The sequence below is a fragment of the Cyprinus carpio genome, chromosome B25 (assembly GCF_018340385.1).
Source record: "Cyprinus carpio isolate SPL01 chromosome B25, ASM1834038v1, whole genome shotgun sequence".
Classification (NCBI taxonomy): domain Eukaryota; kingdom Metazoa; phylum Chordata; class Actinopteri; order Cypriniformes; family Cyprinidae; genus Cyprinus; species Cyprinus carpio.
Window position 1 is genome coordinate 8479942 of NC_056621.1, and position 18434 is coordinate 8498375.

The 18434-nt window shown below is 35.8% G+C and overlaps 2 protein-coding genes across 3 annotated transcripts; one reads left to right on the top strand and one right to left on the bottom strand.

The window, feature by feature from the left end:
• Positions 1-4225: 4225 nt before the first annotated feature.
• LOC109062429 (uncharacterized protein C11orf24-like) lies at positions 4226-12869 on the bottom strand. Of its 2 annotated transcripts, none has more exons than XM_042752651.1 (5): positions 12599-12869; positions 11909-12041; positions 11231-11425; positions 5874-6026; positions 4226-5662 (listed from the first exon to the last, which is right to left on the bottom strand). In XM_042752651.1, the coding sequence occupies exons 2-5, from the start codon at positions 11958-11960 to the stop codon at positions 4875-4877; spliced, it is 1188 nt and encodes a 395-aa protein (XP_042608585.1). In that variant the 5' UTR covers positions 11961-12041; positions 12599-12869; the 3' UTR covers positions 4226-4874. The 2 variants fall into 2 exon arrangements, with proteins under 2 accessions (XP_042608585.1, XP_042608586.1); XM_042752652.1 differs by having other exon boundaries at positions 12001-12041; positions 12599-12868.
• A 187-nt stretch (positions 12870-13056) lies between these two features.
• Positions 13057-17164, top strand: LOC109062432 (AP-3 complex subunit sigma-2-like). Its single transcript, XM_019079521.2, has 6 exons — positions 13057-13240; positions 13625-13716; positions 13873-13984; positions 14333-14404; positions 16022-16129; positions 16667-17164. Exons 1-6 carry the CDS (start codon positions 13172-13174, stop codon positions 16790-16792), a joined length of 579 nt encoding a protein of 192 aa, XP_018935066.1. The 5' UTR covers positions 13057-13171; the 3' UTR covers positions 16793-17164.
• The last annotated feature ends 1270 nt before the right edge of the window (positions 17165-18434 follow it).

Sequence of the window (18434 nt, forward strand, 5' to 3'; positions counted from 1 at the left end):
GATTGCCTCTCAGTCCATTGGAATAGCAGAGCGAACAGAAGAAGACGCACAGTGTGTACACTGTAAAAAGTACAATAGCCTACTACTGTAAATGGATAAGTGCAGTCGATAAATAGATAAAATTAGGCTATAGCGAGTATATATATATATATATATATAGGCTATATATATATATATATATATATATATATATATATATATACATGTATTATATATTATATACATAGCCTATATACATTATATTACATTTTACATTATATTATTACATTATATACATATGTGTGTTACCATGATGGTGTTTTATGTTTATGTCTGTATACTCTTTCATTATGTTATTATTGGCTACAGTTGCTGGAGAGGCCAATCTTGATGAACTTTTAGTCATCATGTGGGCAGCCAAAGCTGTTATCAGAACATTTTACAGTAACAAACCGATTTGAATCACTCAAGCAGGTTGCAATATTAACATTATAAGATTTATTGATATATACTGTTAGGAGACACCAAAAAATATAGTCAATTTACATCAACGCTGTCAAATAACGTTCGAAATGTCTTATTGCTTTTGTGTAACCAAGACATTAGGTTTGTGTCTATAAAGAAATTGGCTGTTAGAAATAAACCGACTCAGGAAAAAATGTTCATTGGAATAAAAAAAAAAAGTGTGACAACTTGGCCTGTTAATGTAAACAGAGCAGGACAGAGTTGTTAAACTGCCAATTCTGACATGTGCTGACTTTAAATCAGTGCGTTCAACTTTTTATTATTTAGATTTAATAATGTACAATGCTTAATTGTGATGTTTTAAATCATAGGACCATCTACATATACACCATGGGTTGTCAACAGGGAAGGGTCCTGGTGAAGGGGGCCCACTATAGGTTCACTATGGTATAGCATACTCATCAACCTCAGTGGAAGGTGAGGGACATGATATGAACGTTCTAAAAGTTTCATTTCTGTGTTTTGTTTTCTAAAAAAGGGGGGTGGGGGATTCAAAGTTGTGTCATTTCACTGGAATGGAAGTTATGTTCTATATGTAATTTATGGTTGATACTAACAGTCTTGAAACTAAGACAGACTTCCAGTTTCATATACTCAGAACTTCTGCGGCTTTACTGTATATTCTGGTATTTCAGGGGATCTTCAGTACAAGCAACCATCAATGTATAAATGATAATAATAATAAAAATCAGACATTTAAAATGAGACCAATATGATTCAATTGTTAACATGCAGTAAGTTTACAGAGCTGTAAAATTCGGTGTTGGGAGAACATTAGGAGACAAATGTGAGTTTAGTGTCTTTGAGATTCTCAGGAGAACAATCTGAAAGGCAGGAGAAATAACTGAGAAATTAAAATATTTTTAAAATATCTGAGTTCTCCGATAACAGACTGTCAAATGAGTTCTGACATATTAAGAGACGATAGTGTCTTCTCAAGTGTATTTTTAAATAGAAAAATCTGAAAAGCAGGAGAAATGATTGAAATATTAAAGAGATCTTATTTGGTCTTGAAAGAACTTGATGAGACATTTGAGTTCTCTGATTGCAGGTTCTCAAATATGAGTTCTCAAACATTATGATATAAATGTAAAATTAGTGTTTTAGTCTTTTTTTTTCTCAGGAGAACAATCTGAAAAGCAGGAGAAATGATTGAGATATTAGACATGTCATTTGGTCTTCAGAGAACTTGATGAGACATATTTGAGTTCTCTGAATGCAGAGTTCTGAAACAATGATACTTATTCAAATTAGTGTCTTCTGCGGTCTTTTCCTCAGAAGAACAATCTGAGAAACAACTGAGATATTAAAAAGACATTGCTTTGTTAGGCAGAGATAAAAGCTTTAATATGCATACAATCTGCTTTGTAAGTGAATGACAGATTAAGTCTTCTTTGTACTTCAAAAAACATCAGCTTGGCACAGTTTCTCCTGTTTGTTGATAGTCTGTTATGTTTCTTCATGCTTGTTTGAAAGCTTATGTTAAAAAAGGGTGCAATACAATATGCAAATTCTTTTTTGGCCTCTTTCATGAGTCCTGAGGTGCTGTAAACATGAAGGATCAAACTGAAACCCCCGGCGGACTAAAAACACTCATTGGGCTGGATGGTAAAGTTCTGCAACCAACTCCAAATCCAAAGTGAAAGCATATGTGCGCGGTAGTGCGTGTGAGCGGAGCAGGCAGTAATTCCCGGGCCTAGAGAAATATGCTGTAATGAAACCTGCCTTTACAGTCACCTGTGCAATATAGCTCTCGGCGTTCTCTTTGATCTGCCGAGCACTGCACGTAAATAAAAAAAAAAACACTTTCTCCACTGCCCGTTGTTACTTTTGAATATGAGCCTTTGTATTAATGCATCCAAGACCTAATGCAAGACATATTTTGCACGTAACAGATGCCATCTGGAACAAGTCCTCTTAAAACAAAGGGTTTATAGAGGCATGTCAATGTGCTTTGCACTAACCCTGTTGCTTGCTACCTACTTCTCACTGGACATTCATAGTCAGGATTACATAGTCGAGCTGAAGCCGTGGTGAAATATGTGTCTGCCACTTAGTTACACAACCAAGGAAAACAAGGATATTCTGTTGAAAGTTGTTGCAAATAAACGGCTAATAGCTAGTATCAATACCAAACCGTCAAAACAAATGAGAGGTCCACTGTTTTGTTTGGAGAGCGGAGTTAACGTTTTTATTGGAAATTTGTCGGCGTTGTTTCTGTTCTGGCAAGAAGTAAAAATCTAGGATGTCAAATGGCAAAAGAAAGCGAGAGATTGGGAAATTTTGAGGCCTGAGACAATTCCTTTGGAAATAATAGAAATGCAGCACTCGACAAGAAATGTGGTAATCATAGGTTGTGAAAATGTTATTTTTTTAGGCCACATCAGGTCAGCAACTAGTTTCACAACCAACTGCAGAAGATAACAACGAACTCCAAACCCCGTTCTGTGCTTCTCTAATAAAATCCACATTTCACATAACTCTTGTTGTTTCTCCCCAAAACAAAACCGTCCCCTGGTGAGCTTGTTGTAAAGGTGTCGGCCCACCTTCCTTCCAACTCGTTATTTTCCTCCTTGCCAATTAAACTTACAGACCTTTAAAATTAGACAATGTGCATCGCACGTTTCCAAGGTGCAATTATTGGCCGACAGATGTGGCTTGTTTATGTGTGGCATCTTGTTTACTCCAAAGAGTGATTGATATGCACTACTCATAAAACACTTTGAAACCATGGGACACCTGGGGCCCACTGGCTCCAAAAGTGAGGCGATGGACCCCTTGAACTTACACATCCTTTTCTGTTTGGTCATCAACAGTTTTTTTTTAAATTTTCCAATCTGATTTGGAATAACCATTATAAATATGGTTAAATGTGTTAAAAAGTGTGGAGAGGATCAGCTAAAAGCATTAAGTTTAAAGAATTTACTCATTAACGAATAAAAATTACTCACACGACCCCAAATTGCTACTAAAATGGTCGAAAATACAACAAAAAAAGTAAATAACCATTTAAAATGTAACCTGGGAGGCTGTTTGCGTTCATGTTTTTAAGTATCATAGCGACAACGAATGAACTAAATGTAAGCGGTGATGGCTGATTCACAAACTGGTTCTTTTTTAACTAGTACTTTAAAAATATTCACCAAACAGTCTCCATATCAGACGCACAGATCTGTGAATCATTTGTATTTGTTAGTGAGTTCATATTTGACTCCCTCACTTAACCAAGAGTCATTTATCAGTTAGGCCTATGTCCGATTCAACTGAGATCCACTCATTACTGTAAACTGATGTAGCTACTACTTCAGGTTCGCGAGACTGGTTGTTCATGATAAAGTGTATACATATTAACAATGTTTTGTTGCAGTCAATTCATAATTGTCTTAATAAATAAAACATTGAAATATTTTATAAATATATTAGCTATTGTTTAGTACAAGGTTGTAAATTTTTTATTTGGCTCCTAAATGTTTCATTTTAGTTTAAATTTTTTCAGAGCCCTGTCACATTTGTTAATGGCTAGTTAAATGCAGACCATTTTATTTTGGGGGGTGAACTTTAATAAATTAAGAGAAGTGAAAGACATAGAAGCTCCATGATGATGAAAGTTCAAATTTCCGTGGAAACCAGATGCACAGATTACCGTCAGCCTACCATGGATCAAAGTTATGTAAACATCTAGTAGAGACAGACTTCACACGCAATAAAATAACACAGAGTGCAAAGTGAGTTTTTTCTTTATTATATATCTTTTTAACAGTGCAGCTATTAAGACTTACAAAATCAATTTGGCACATATCAAACTATCATATTTCATCCCTTCCTCTGATCTGTTCTTTGTTCCAGACACTAAATACACAATGGCTGAGTTATTCCCTTGGCTTTACAATAATGTGCTTCTGTGCCACAATCCTTGATTTGGCATTTATTCCACACACACACACAAAACAAAAAGGCATTAATTCATAAAACAATTCTTTGAATGTTCCTGAACCGTTCCCACAAACATAAAAAAGGCAATTACTGCAGCCAACTCATCAGCTGCAGATGAAACACTGGACATGACAGATTAGACAAAACATTTCCATGTATTGCACTATGAATCCCTTATAATGACATTCGTTGAACGAAGGTTGAGGGCTATGTTAATACTAAGGCTTCAGCCCCATGTGCCAAGAATTACGTGGAAGCTAAATCTGCATAGAAACAATAGATACACATCATACCAACTGGCTCGAGCACCATCTCGTATCTAGAAGTCGTACAGGGATCGAGCGTTTGAATGCTACCAAGGGGTCTCAAAGCAAAGTCAATCTGCTACCAACCTTTGAAAATGGAAATATACAGAAATGTAAACCACACAATCCCGGTCAGACCCCCGAATCGGAGTACATTCCATTGATGAGATAGTCGACCTGAGTGTAGTCCTTCCGCTTGTAACTCTCGTATGCTTGTTTGAGAAACAGCGCCACCGTGACCACGAAGAAGAGGAGGCCAAACAGAAGAACGGCCAACAAGGAGCTTGTGTTCAACAGGTGGCTGGTCAAAGGGTCTCCGGCCACCTCAATCATGGGTTGGTCCCCTTTGGGAATGTCCTTAGCCAGTGCAGACACCACTACTGAGGGGCTCAATGAGGTTTTTGGCATGGTCTGTGATGGCTTGTTCTCTTCTGATGATGCTGCAGAAGTTTGGATCGGTTTTATGGAAGGAGTGAATGAAGGTGTTGTAGGCACTGATGGTGAGATGCTGGCAGACATATTGGTCCCTGATGGTGATTGTGAAGGCGGTTGTTTTGGAATTATGGTTTGTGCAACTGTTGTGGTTGTGCTGGTAGTTGTTGGAAAGGGTTTAGGGCTGGTTATGGTTGGTTTAGGTGTAGTTGTGGTGGTGGATGTCTCGGCTGGTGTTGTCAGAGTGGTTGTGGTGATCGCTGGTTTTGTGGAGGCTTTCTTTGTTGGGGATGTCTGCAGGTTGGTGGTCAATATAGTCGTTAAGTTGATTTGTAAAGTGGCCGGATCTGTGGTAGTGGAAGTCCTGGAGATCGAGACGTTAGGTTCAGTTGCCAAATGCTGTGTTACATTAGGTGAAGAGTTGTTGCCAGCAGACTGATGGGGAAGCGCTGATTTATCAATCTGATTTTTGCTCACATGGATAGAGTCTGCAAAAACAAAGTTTGGCCTGGTAAATGGTGACATCTGGATGATATACTGGAACACGTTATTGCAGTAATGTCACAATTTAACCTCACAATTTTGTATCAGTGTGACAAATAATGGTAAGAGGTAAAGTTAATGAATGAAACCAATACAAACATACTTGCAAAAGCACAAACACAAAAAAAATGCAGGAAAATGGAGGAGCGGTATTACCATTTGTGATCACACCAAGTTCCGCCAACAGGTCGTTGAAATTTGTGAAATTTTCACAAGAAAAATTCTGGGTATTATTCGGGCAGCTGATCAGAAAACACAGAGATTGTGTTGTATTAACAACAGCCTTCCAACAGACTTCATCTTTAGGACCTGAAAAATGAAAAACAAAGGAATCAACAGGATGTTCTCTTCAAAAAAAAAAAAAAAAAAAAAAAAAAAAAAAAAAAAAAAAAAAAAAAAAAAAAAAAAAAAATTCTAATATTGTTACTTGAAATAAACCTTGTTTGTAGTGAATTTCGATGGACTTCAAAACCACATAAGATTGTTGAATAGACACAGGTGCTAATGAATCAGAATTGTGATAGTTGCAGACCGAATTAACTGTGCTGAGCTAAAAAGACAACCATTCAAATCTGATTTAAAAAAAAAAATGAGCAAGTTCTGAATGAGTCGTTTAAAAAGTAAGTTTAAATCAATCTGAATCCTGACAAAATAGGGGTTAAAGTTACTGAACAAAACAAAATTGAATACAAATATTCAAGGTACAAATATATATTACACCAATATTACGTCAATTTGGACATACAATACAAAAAGATTGAGCCATCATCAAAATTTCCAATCCATAAATCAACACATTGCAAAACTGGACACTTTGTGCAGCCATAAACCAAATTTAAGAGAACAAATAACCCAAACCCAAGTTTCTAAAGGTTGTTTTTAGAGTGTCATGGCCAAATATATTTTACAGCTCGCTCTAAAATATGAAATAAAACGAACAGTGCAATCTGTGACTCGTCAACTTGGGTTGTTTTCATTGGGACAGAGACGTTCCCTGAATGCTCATTACTGGATGTCAAACTGTATATCCTGAGCTCTGCAGTCTTCAGGAACGAGGCACGTCTGGGAGGAAAAACAGGCCTTGCCGCACCTCTCTTTGATCCCCTACCAGCAGCCATGTGTGCATTAGGTACAGCACACCTCAACCTCCACATCCGTCTCCACTCTTTCCCTTATTCCCACTTCCCTTGATTACTTAACCAGGTGGCTGCAGCACGGCAGGACCAAACGGGGCTATAAAGTATTTGCTTGTGCTGGCACTGCAGAATGCTCCAAAATGCCCCCATTTCCCTTTTTGGACCTTGCCAATGGACAATCATCCAGTGTTTAAAAGCTCCAGGTGAATCAATAATCAACCTCGGTGAAGTGAAAACCCCCGGTTGAATCATCTCTTGGTCAGCGTTGACACACTAAATCGAGAGGCCAGCTGCATCGTGTGCATTTTTTCTCCTTTTAAACACTTCTCCAGCTGTTTAAAGCAGAAAAAGCACAAAACCAAAGGTGAAAGAAGAGCGGTGTGGCAGTAGAGGACCTGGCCTGATTTTTGCAGTCACCACAGGTTGCCCTGTAGTACGTTTAGTCTTTGACGTGTCCAAAACACACCGTTCCCTGCAGTGGAATGTGGAATGCTTATGTATTTATAGCTTGCCATCATTCCAAACATTTCAGACTTCCAGATGACGGTGGTGATTCTGACCTAGCTTTCCATCTCCGTACAGTTAACGTGATGGAAACTCAATACCGACAACATACGTGCATGTTATCAGGCGGGGGCAGGGCCAGTCGCTCTACCCCGAACACAAAACCAGCACGCCTCGGGGTCATTTCAGCTGTCTGCGTGTTTACAGAGGTGGCGAGGTAGTCAAGTGCAACGTGTGTGGTCAAAGTGAAAGAGGAAAAAAGAAAGCGATTTAATTAGAAAAAGAGCATGTCTTGACGAAGACTGTAGAAGGGTATGGCCCGCTGAAGCAGAGCCTGGCGCATAAGCAGAACAGCCAGCCCAGGCTTCCCTTTCATCTTAAATGTGAAACACATGGCCTTCTTTGAAAGTGCACGTCCTTCAAGGGAAAAACGTGATGTATAAAAGACAAAACAACATATGGCTTTACTTTAAAAAAAAAATAAATAAAAATAATATGATATTCTGCAGGTACCCTGTTTTATCTCTGAAGGTAGCACACAGATTGCATTTCGTTCTCAAGCCCTCAAAGAAACATAGAAAAAGAAAAACAGGCTGGTTTAACTCTTAGAAATAGTGGAAAATAATCAAACAATTATGTTTGTGCAGGGTTAAACAATAAGGATGGCCTGTGTGAGAGCGTTTCAGGCCAGTTGATGGGACTGTCAAAACAAGCACATACTTAGTCATCATTTACCCAGACTCATGTCATTCCAAAACATGTATAACACTTTGAACATCATATCAATGTGTTTTCTTTTTTTTTTTTTAGTCCATACAATTTAAGTCAGTGGTGTCCAATGTTGTTTGGCTCCTCAATCTTTTTTTTTTGTATTCAACAGAAGGTTCTGAATAGTGTTGTCAAACAAATAAATCGCATCCAAAATAAGTTTTTCATTACATAATGTGTGTGTACTGTGTATATATATAAATAAATAAATACACACACGCGCATGTGTGTGTATATATATATATATATATATATATATATATATATATATATATATATATATATATATATATATATATATATAAATAAGAAAAATGTTAGGTTTATTTTAAATATTTATATACATAATATAAATTATATGAATATAAATATATACACATGTAAATATTTTCAAAATATATACTGTAAATACACACAGGCATATATTATGTAAACAAAAACTTATTTTGGATGTGATTAATCTCCATTAATTATTTGACAGCACTAGTTCTGAATGACATGAGGGGGGAGTAAATTAAATGGTTAACTCACCCAAAAATGAAAATTAGGCCATAAATTACTCACCCTCAAGGCATCCTAAGTGTATATGACTTTCTTCTTTCAGACGAATCCAGTCGGAGTTACATTAAAAACTGTCTTTGATCTTTCAAGCTGTTTACTGGCACTCAGCGGGTGTTGCATTGCTTCAGTCCAAAAGAAGTTAAATAAAAAAAGTGCCCATCCTTAATAAAAAGTGTCTCACACGGCTCCGGGGGGTGAACAAAGGCCTTCTGTAGCAAATCGATGCATTTTTGTAAGAAAAATATCCATATTCAAAAAGTAATAGTCACTTTAATGTAGCTTGCGCCAATAGTTGTACACGGAAGCAGCTCCAGGAGGATGACGTATGGGGTCAGCTTTGCGTATGCGCCAGTGAGTCTCGTGAAAAACAACATTTGTTTACAGGAGCAAAGGAAGCAAAGTTTCCTTAATTTAGCAAAGGAAAACCAGTCTCCTCTTGGCTTATATAGAAATTCACCGACATTCTTTTTTTACAAATCCTAATTTTGTACTTCTAATTTGTGACTGTTATTATGTTTGTGTGTTATGTATGATCTCTCCACTGCGTTTCCATGTGCGTCACTTCTGAGTGGCGCAAAGCCGACTTCCATACGCCATCCGCCTGGAACTGCTTCCGTGTACAACAGTGAGTGCAAGCTACATTAAAGTGATTACGTTTTGAATATGGATATATTTCGCTACAGGAGGCATTTGTTCACCCCCCGGAGCCATGTGAGACACTTTTTAATAAGGATGGGCACTTTTTATTTAACTTCTTTTGGACTGAAGCACTGCAACACCCGCTGGCATTAAACAGCTTAAAAGATCAAAGACAATTTTTAATGTAACTCCGACTGGATTCGTCTGAAAGTCATATACACCCAGGATGCCATGAGGGTGAGTAATTTATGGCCTAAATTTCATTTTTGGGTAAACTAACCCTTTAAGACAATTTTAAGACCAATCACAAAGGACTGTGCTATCTGACCAATCACAGCAGTGAGGGCTCACGGAAAGAAGGGGTTTAGAGAGACTGATTCTTTGAACTGCTTCGCACGAGTCGTTTATGAATCATTTAGATATGAGGTAAAATTAAATCTATTTTCTCAAACTAACATGTTTTTTGACCTTGCATGCACGTACACTCAAACAATATTAGCAACCTTGAAAATGGCATAATAGGGGCACTTTAAATTAAAATTAATCTGATGTATTGAATATTGCGAAATTCTGCTAATGAAGATAACACAAAGGTATCAAGACGAGTTGCTTAGATAAGGTTTTGTGCTAATTTTTTTTTCCATGTAATATATTTATTGCATTGTATATTACAATATATAAAAAATAAACAATTTATGCAATGGTCCCATCGTATTTTGCATAATATAATTATTAATATTTAAATAGTTTCTTTATGTTAAAAAAAGTTGACATTAAATTACAAGTATAAATATAAACTAGTGCTGTCAAATGATTAATCGCGATTAATCACATTCAAAATAAAGGTTTTTGTTTACATAACGTGTGGGTACTGTGTATATTTATTATTTATCAATTTGCACTGGCTACCAACAGCTGCTCGCATAAAATTCAAGGCATTAACGTTTGCCAAAAAAACCACCACTGGCTCTGCACCCCTTTACCTAAGTTCATTACTTCAGAGTTATGTGCCTCTAGAAGCTTGCATTCTGCAAATGTTCACTTTGTGTATAGAGGCACAAAATCACTTTCACAGACTTTTAAATTAAATGTTCCCTCCTGGAGGAATGACCTGCCCAACTCAATCCGAGCAGGTGAGTCCTTAGCCATCTTCAAGAAACGGCGAAAAACACATCTCTTCCATTTTTATTTGACCCTCTAACTCTAGCACTCTCTATTCTAATTCTATTCTTAAAAAACAAAAACAAACAAAAAAAACTTGTCCCTTAGACTTGACCTCTACTCATTTACTGCTCGTTTTCTAAAAAAAAAAAAAAAAAAAAAAAAAACCTAACACTAGCTTTTCTAACTTATTTGTATTCTATTTTTCTATTCTTTTTCTATTCTATCTGTTTTCTTTTTATTATATAATTAAAAAAAAAAAAAACTTGATACGTGTACTGCGTTAAGCTAACTGAGACTTGTTATAGCACTTGCATTTCATTACTCTTTTGTTGATTTTGATTGCTTTCATTGTCCTCATTTGTAAGTCGCTTTGGATAAAAGCGTAAATGTAATGTAAATGTATTTAGCATATATAAATACACACATATGCATGCATATGTTAAAGAAAAATTTTAAGTTCATATATTAAATAACAAATTATATAAATATAAATGTATACATGTAAATAATTTCTAAATATATATTGTATGTGTGTATTCATATAAACATAATAAATATACACAGTACACACACATTTATTATGTAAACATATTATGTAACTTAGTTTGGATGTGATTAATGGTGATTAATTATTTGACAGCACTAATAAAAACCTATTAGTAAATATTAGTGAAATTTGTGAAAGGCAATTTAAAGGAATCAATCAAAAGGATATTTGAGGCGCAGTAGAGATAGACTTACAATATTTTAGATCACATTCCCCGGGTTTGTCCACAGTCCCATTAGCCACTATCCTGAGGACATTCATCAATGGCAAGGGTGCACATGGAAGCACAAGGAGCCCCAGAATGGGCAGCAGGACCAGGACGGGATGGACAGTCATTATCACATGAGTGGTTGAGACCATAATGAGAGAGAGGGTCACATCCCCAACACCTGTGAGATATATAAAAACAACAAAACTGTTACTTGACTCAAATCAAATACATTTCTTTTTTTAAATACATTAGATGATAGAAAGATAGATAGATGTGAATTGCATCAGAGAAGGAAGTGAGAATGAACATAAATGTGATTCAATTGCGCCACCTAGTACAAATTCCAAAACACTACAAGGAAAAGTTTCGAAATTTCATCTGCTCTACCTGCAAAACAGCTGTTTCAATCCTGTTCAACTAAGACTAGACCACAAGTGCTATAAAATACGAATGCATAATATAAAGTTACCTTTTATGTTTTCACATTAGAAGCTCCCATTTTAAAGTAACATAAGCCCTAACCTCTTCTTAAGTGCTTTGAACTTGAGTTGAACCTGCAGTTATAAAGGCTTTGTTGCTTATAAGGAAGTTTCAGAAGTGAATAAATAGGTCTTGGGTGAAGCACATAAATGTCTGCCACACCCCTCCGAACAACACTCACTGCAAACAGCACTGAAGGGCTCACTAAACCCGTTCCAGGATGTACTGATCATATGACTTTCATCAAGGCTTGAACAAAGGAATGAAACTCACTAAGAGATGAAGCAGATTATTTACGGATGGTCCGTCCAGAGCTGGAATTCAAAACAGAAAAGAAATAAAGCAGTTTGTTATATATATATATATATATATATATATATATATATATATATATATATATATAAATAAATAAAGAGAGACTATGATAATCACTTCCATTGAAACATCAGCAAAGAATGCCAATGCATTATTGCATTATTTTTCTTAACCTATAAAGGGTTAATTAAGACCCACATGATACACATTACTAAAAGTTGTTGATTTTCTATTAGTTTTATTTTTAATTAAAGAACAATAGACAAAATACTTATCTGAGAGTATTATTATGGTTACTGAGTGCGATTGCAAATACAACTATTATATAGTGAGTATTATATAGTATAACTCACTTACAATTGGATTTATTTTCCGTAGAGACACTTTTACAGTATAAATAACATAAAATATGCAGATTAATTGCACTAAGTACAAGTTTATTTAATTAAATGGCAACAATAAAATTATGATACAAAAATGGTGTCAACTATAAAGCAATAAAGCATTGAATAAACAACAACAACAACGATACAAAGGCTCACGAGGATGCACTTACCAACAAATACAACGCGTCCTTTCACAATAAAATGTTCAGTTTGTATGCATGTAAACAGCAGCGTTTCCCAAACACTTTCTTTCCTGCAGTTTACAAGCATAAACACACGAATACCGTCTCATTACTCATACAGCGCGTGGTTATTGTCACTCGCCTGTCAAGTGTTTCATATTTTAATAAAGGGTTGTTTATATAAGTAGCAGCTAGCTGACAAACACGACACGCGAGTGACGCGACACGCGGAAACACAGGACTTCCGGGTCACGCAGCGGACCGTGAACGCGTCAAAATAAACGTCCTCAGCTCATCAATTCGACTTAATTGAACGCAGGTGAAAATCAATTACAAAAATTACCACGGTAGTCACAGTTTGTGAAATATAATGGGATTATATGTAAAAGTGATTTTTATATGAATACTAGTAAATACCGCCAAATGTTTCAATGCACAACGGACTTTTATAATGCAAAAGTCACGTGACACTGAAGTACCTAGAGTCGTGTTTTATTGACAAGCTGAAGCTTAGCTAAAAAAAAAAAAGAGTAACCACATAAAAATAATCAAGCGGAAAGGATGATCAAGGCTATTCTCATTTTTAACAATCATGGGAAACCCAGGCTCATCAGATTCTACCAGTATTTTGTAAGATAAGCGCATTAAATACACTGAAGCTGCATTTTTTCCCCAGCTATTGCCATTCTTACTATTGAGACCACCAGCAGATTCATTTAATTTGTGTCTTTTATTCAATATATCATAGTTGAACATGCAGCTTCAGATAAAACATCTGTGTACAAATAAAATGGTTTGTGATATGGAATGTTATTTTTGTCTGATTGTTTTTGCTTGTTTATTATACATGCATATGGTCATTTATATAAATACACTAATTTATATTACGTTCATAGTAATCGTTGTTCTATAATGTTAAACCACTAATGTTTCTTTTGGTCCTCTGTTTATTTAAATGCGTATGTGGTCATTTAAATTCAAGGTAAAATGAATTTATCATGTTTCTTTTCACAGGCAGAAGACATGCAGCAACAGATCATTAGGGAGACCTTTCATCTGGTGTCCAAAAGAGATGACAATGTCTGCAATTTTCTGGAGGGCGGAAGGTGACATAATCTGCATAATAATGTCACACATATAATGTTACGGCATATCTCTGCATCTAGTACTGTGTGAGAATGGAAATCTCCAAAGTTATTTTGAGGTGCTCAATAAAACTCAAAAGGGATTTACTTTACTGTGGTTTTGCTCTTCACTTTTAGTTTGATCGGAGGCTCTGACTACAAGCTGATCTACAGACACTATGCCACCCTGTACTTTGTGTTTTGTGTGGACTCATCAGAGAGCGAGCTGGGGATTCTAGATCTCATTCAGGTGAACATACTGCATTTTACATGCTGTAGTTCTGGTCTACAGCCACAAGAGGGTAGTTAATGTGTCTCATATTGCATTCAGGTATCAACTTTTTACTGCAGGTGTACATAAAGACAAGGCAGAGTTTGTCTCATATTGCATTCAGGTTTAATTTTTTTTTTGCTGTTGTTGTTATGTAAAAGGCATTGTTTTAGTATGGTGTTTTAATGCCATGGAACCTTTTTGTGCATGAGTAGTTAATTTGCTTCGTTTTTGGTGTGTGTAACCCGAAACGTTACTTGAGCCTTTCGAAAATCTCACTGAAAGAACATGTTGTTATTCACAATTGTGTGTAATTTTGTCAAGCAGGTCTTTGTGGAAACCCTGGACAAATGTTTTGAGAATGTGTGTGAACTGGACTTAATCTTTCACATGGACAAGGTCAGTTTTCAAAGTTATTATCATTAACGAAATCTAAAATGAAACTAAAACCATAAAATAAAATAACATAAATGTTAACTGAAATAAAAGAAAATATTCAAAAAAATTAAACATATTTCAGCAAGGCATCATTAATGTAGAAAAAATGAATTTATCTTTTAGTAAAATAACAAAAATGAGTAAGAACTATATAGATATAACAAATGTTATAACTATGTTATAACAAAGAAATCTAATACAAACTTTAATAGTGTATCATAATACTAAGGGTGCTTTCACACTAGCACTTTTGGTGTGCACCTGGGTTCGGTTCGCTTGGATGATGTGAACGCTGTCTTCCGAACTTGGGTGCGCACCGGCGAACCATACCCGAGTGAGTTCGCTTAAAAAGGGTGGTCTGGGGTACAGTTCATGTGAACTCCAGTATGGTTCGCTGCTGATGTGGATGCAGTAGTACCAAATCGTGGATGTGATCTGCTATTAATGATGTATTATTTAATAAAAATGTGTGTTTGTGTGTGTGTGGTACGGTTCTTTTGTGATTTGGTTGAAGTGTTTGTTTATCGTGGCATTTCTGTTCACCTTAAGTGTTCTTTAGATCATTTGCAGTACATCCGTAAGATAAGTGCGGTTATGTACCGAACCTTTGTAAACAAAACGAACGGTTCAAAAACGTAAATATATAAAAGTGCAGAGAGCAATGTTATGCATTTGCCGCCTTCTCCTGCATCGCCGCTACTAAGCAATGGGATAAACAGCTGCTGGCTTGATGACGCAAATGAACCCGGGACCCAAATAACATAATATGAACGATGTGTTATGCATTTGCTGGCTTGTTGTGGATAATGAACCCGGGACCCAAATAACATAATACAAGTGTGAAAGCACCCTAAAATAACCTTGGTTCCTATCATAATTACTCATAAAACTTCTTATCTCCCTAGTTACATAACATAATATGATTGTGCTGTTAAATGTTCATCAGGGCATGATTAATGGGCAGTGATCGTAATTGATCCATTATATACGGGAAAGGTTATATGGAGGTCACTATACTCTTTCTGATAATTGCCTGTTGGATTATGGCACCACTGTAAAACCTGTTCATGATAGAAGTGTACACTATATTGCTTTTGTTAGTTATCTAATCAGTAAAAATGTTTTATGAGTGGAGCAAATTACTTGGAAATGGCAATGTATGGCTTTATGGTTACTTGTCTGAGTACGTCATATGTAACATATTTGATAATTCGCATCAGTAGTCCTGTGCATGTGTGTATTTTTAGGGTTATGGTCTCAGTCTCAGTTTAATGCTCTGATTCGGTCAGCTGAACTGTTTGTCTTAAAGTATTGATTTTATGAATCGCTTTATGCATCTGATTCACAAACAAATGGTTCCTATGAAGAAGTTACAGTTAATTAAAACATACAGGTGAACTAGATTCCTGAACAAGTGACTCCTATGAACTGGTTCTTTTTAGTAAATATATTTTAAATATTTACTATAATATACCCCAATAAAACAGAATCAAATTGTGAAATGTGTTTTGTTATTTTTTTTAAGTTACTAATGAAAAACAAAGGTTTGAAGGTTGTCGTTTTTGTTGTTTATTCCAGGTTCATTACATTCTCCAGGAAGTTGTCATGGGTGGGATGGTTCTGGAAACTAACATGAATGAAATAGTCGCCCAAGTGGAGCTGCAGAACAGAATGGAGAAATCGGAGGTGAGTTCACATTGACAGAGTAACCCAGTCGTTCCACAGAATGGAGAAATCGGAGAGGCAATTGATAATGTTTGACAACACTCTTATGTATACATGGAAGGGGTTAAAATGAGGAAATGTTACATAAGACAATACAACACAAACATTAAAGAGAACCAAAGCAATGTCCATCCACAACATTTGGTTAAAGACAGTAGAAACTGGATGGTGGTGGTTCATAAACTCTATCGTACTTTGACAACAAAATGCAGTGTTTAACAGTTCTGTTGAGGTCAGGCCGGGTCATGTAGTTTTTCTTGTATAACTTTGAGTCTGTGTTTGTAATTTTGTCGTTTTTTAATTGTATCATATTTCGTTTTGGGCTGGGTTTAGCCTTCAATTTTTCACTGGACTTATAAGAGAAGGTTACAGAATATTGTTCATAGGCCAAGTTTGGGCTTCAGTTTAATGCTGAATAAATCCAGTATGATATAAACTAGAATTTTGAGGTTAATAACAGTAATAAAATATTTTTGTGTGTGTGTGTGTTTTTGGCAGGGTGGTCTGTCTGGCGCACCAGCACGAGCTGTTTCTGCTGTGAAAAATATGAACCTTCCTGAAATACCCCGTAACATCAATATCGGGGACATCAATATAAAAGTGCCCAGTCTCTCCCCGTTTTGAGATTGCATGTTGATCATTGTGGTTTTTTTTTTGTGTGTTGTTACTGTGTTGACGTTCAGTGCCATAGATACTGTAGTAGATATTGCCAATTATGGACTTAAGACTGACCATCACCTGAGGACACTTAAAAGTCCGAAGAACACTACTGGGTCCAGTCATTTACAATGTACCTTTTCGATTTCAGACTTTGGTTTGCAGACAAACTGTTTCCATGTTTGATTTTAGTGTTGTTTTTGTATTTTGCTTGTGATGTAGCAAAATTCCACAATACTGTACTAACGTGTCATTTATGCCAACAGACCAACTACTAATGTTACACATTAATAATTTATATTAAATGTTACTTGGTCATTAAAAATGTGTTTGTCCAAATTCAAGTCTTACTTTTTTAAAAAGGTTTTATTAATTACTTAATAAATGAAAAGGGTTCTTCACGGTTGTAAATGTCTTAGTTACATTGCATTTGAGACTTGTATGAGCTTGATTCCTGACCTTCTCCACATTTACAAACTAAAACATTATATAAAGGCCGTAATTTTGTGTTAAAAAAACACACATTTTATTGTCACAAAGAATCTGCAGTGTCCCCAGATCTAATTTAGAATATGATTTTGTGCACTTACTGCCTCTAAAAATGGTCAACAATCATGGGGTAAGATCGGTTTCATACATGAGAGTATGTCAGCAAATTTTTGACAAATCATGGTTGCACAACCAAAACAACAATAGCGCATCTAGAAATCTCTGATACTGCATGTTATCTTTGAAGATAGAGGTCTATCAAAGGTTCAGAGCCTTTAGTTGACGTCAGGAAGTCATGAACTCCATCTCTTCTGACTTTAAAGATGCAGAATATCTAATAACAAAACCTGATATCATTTTAATCAATTAAAAAAAAAAAAACAAGATGACTTTTATAAAAAGTGGAAATCACTGCTGACGTACTGGGAGCCTTTAGATTTAGTGAGGTAAATACTGCACAAAATGAAATATTTCTTGTTTTAAAGGTGAGTTTTATGGAGTCTGGTGATTCTGTTGAACATATAATTTATAGCTGATATGGGTTAATAAAATGAGGGTAGGATACTGTAAAGTCTGATAATCATTACACCCATGCATTTCCAAATGAATGGTCCATCTTGTGCTATTGGCTATATTTTCTGAGATACTTATCTAAATAATAAACATCATGCCTGATACAATGTTCCTCCATAAAATAAACATATTCCAAAGGCCAAATCTTCATATTACTTTCATCTATTATTTGACATTTTTGGACATGCTAATCCTGACCTTTGCTCCTGGTAAACATTAGGTAATTTAGTTAAACTGTTTAGGTAAACTGTAGTTTCGTACATGTCTGCAAATGAAATTCAGCTTGAATGGATTAACAACAGTGCATGTTTTTTAAATATGCAAAATGGCTATTTATCAAGAAAATATTTATATGAATATATTATGTATATGCACTGATTAGCCACAACATTAAAACCACCTGCCTCTGTATGTGTCCTGTATCTGGCACTAAGTACATTAGCAGCAGATTTTTTAAGTCCTGCAAGCAGCGAGATGAGGTCTACACTGGAGCTGTGATGTTTTAATTGATGAACCATTAATTCATGTGGGAGGAGAATCTTCCCAA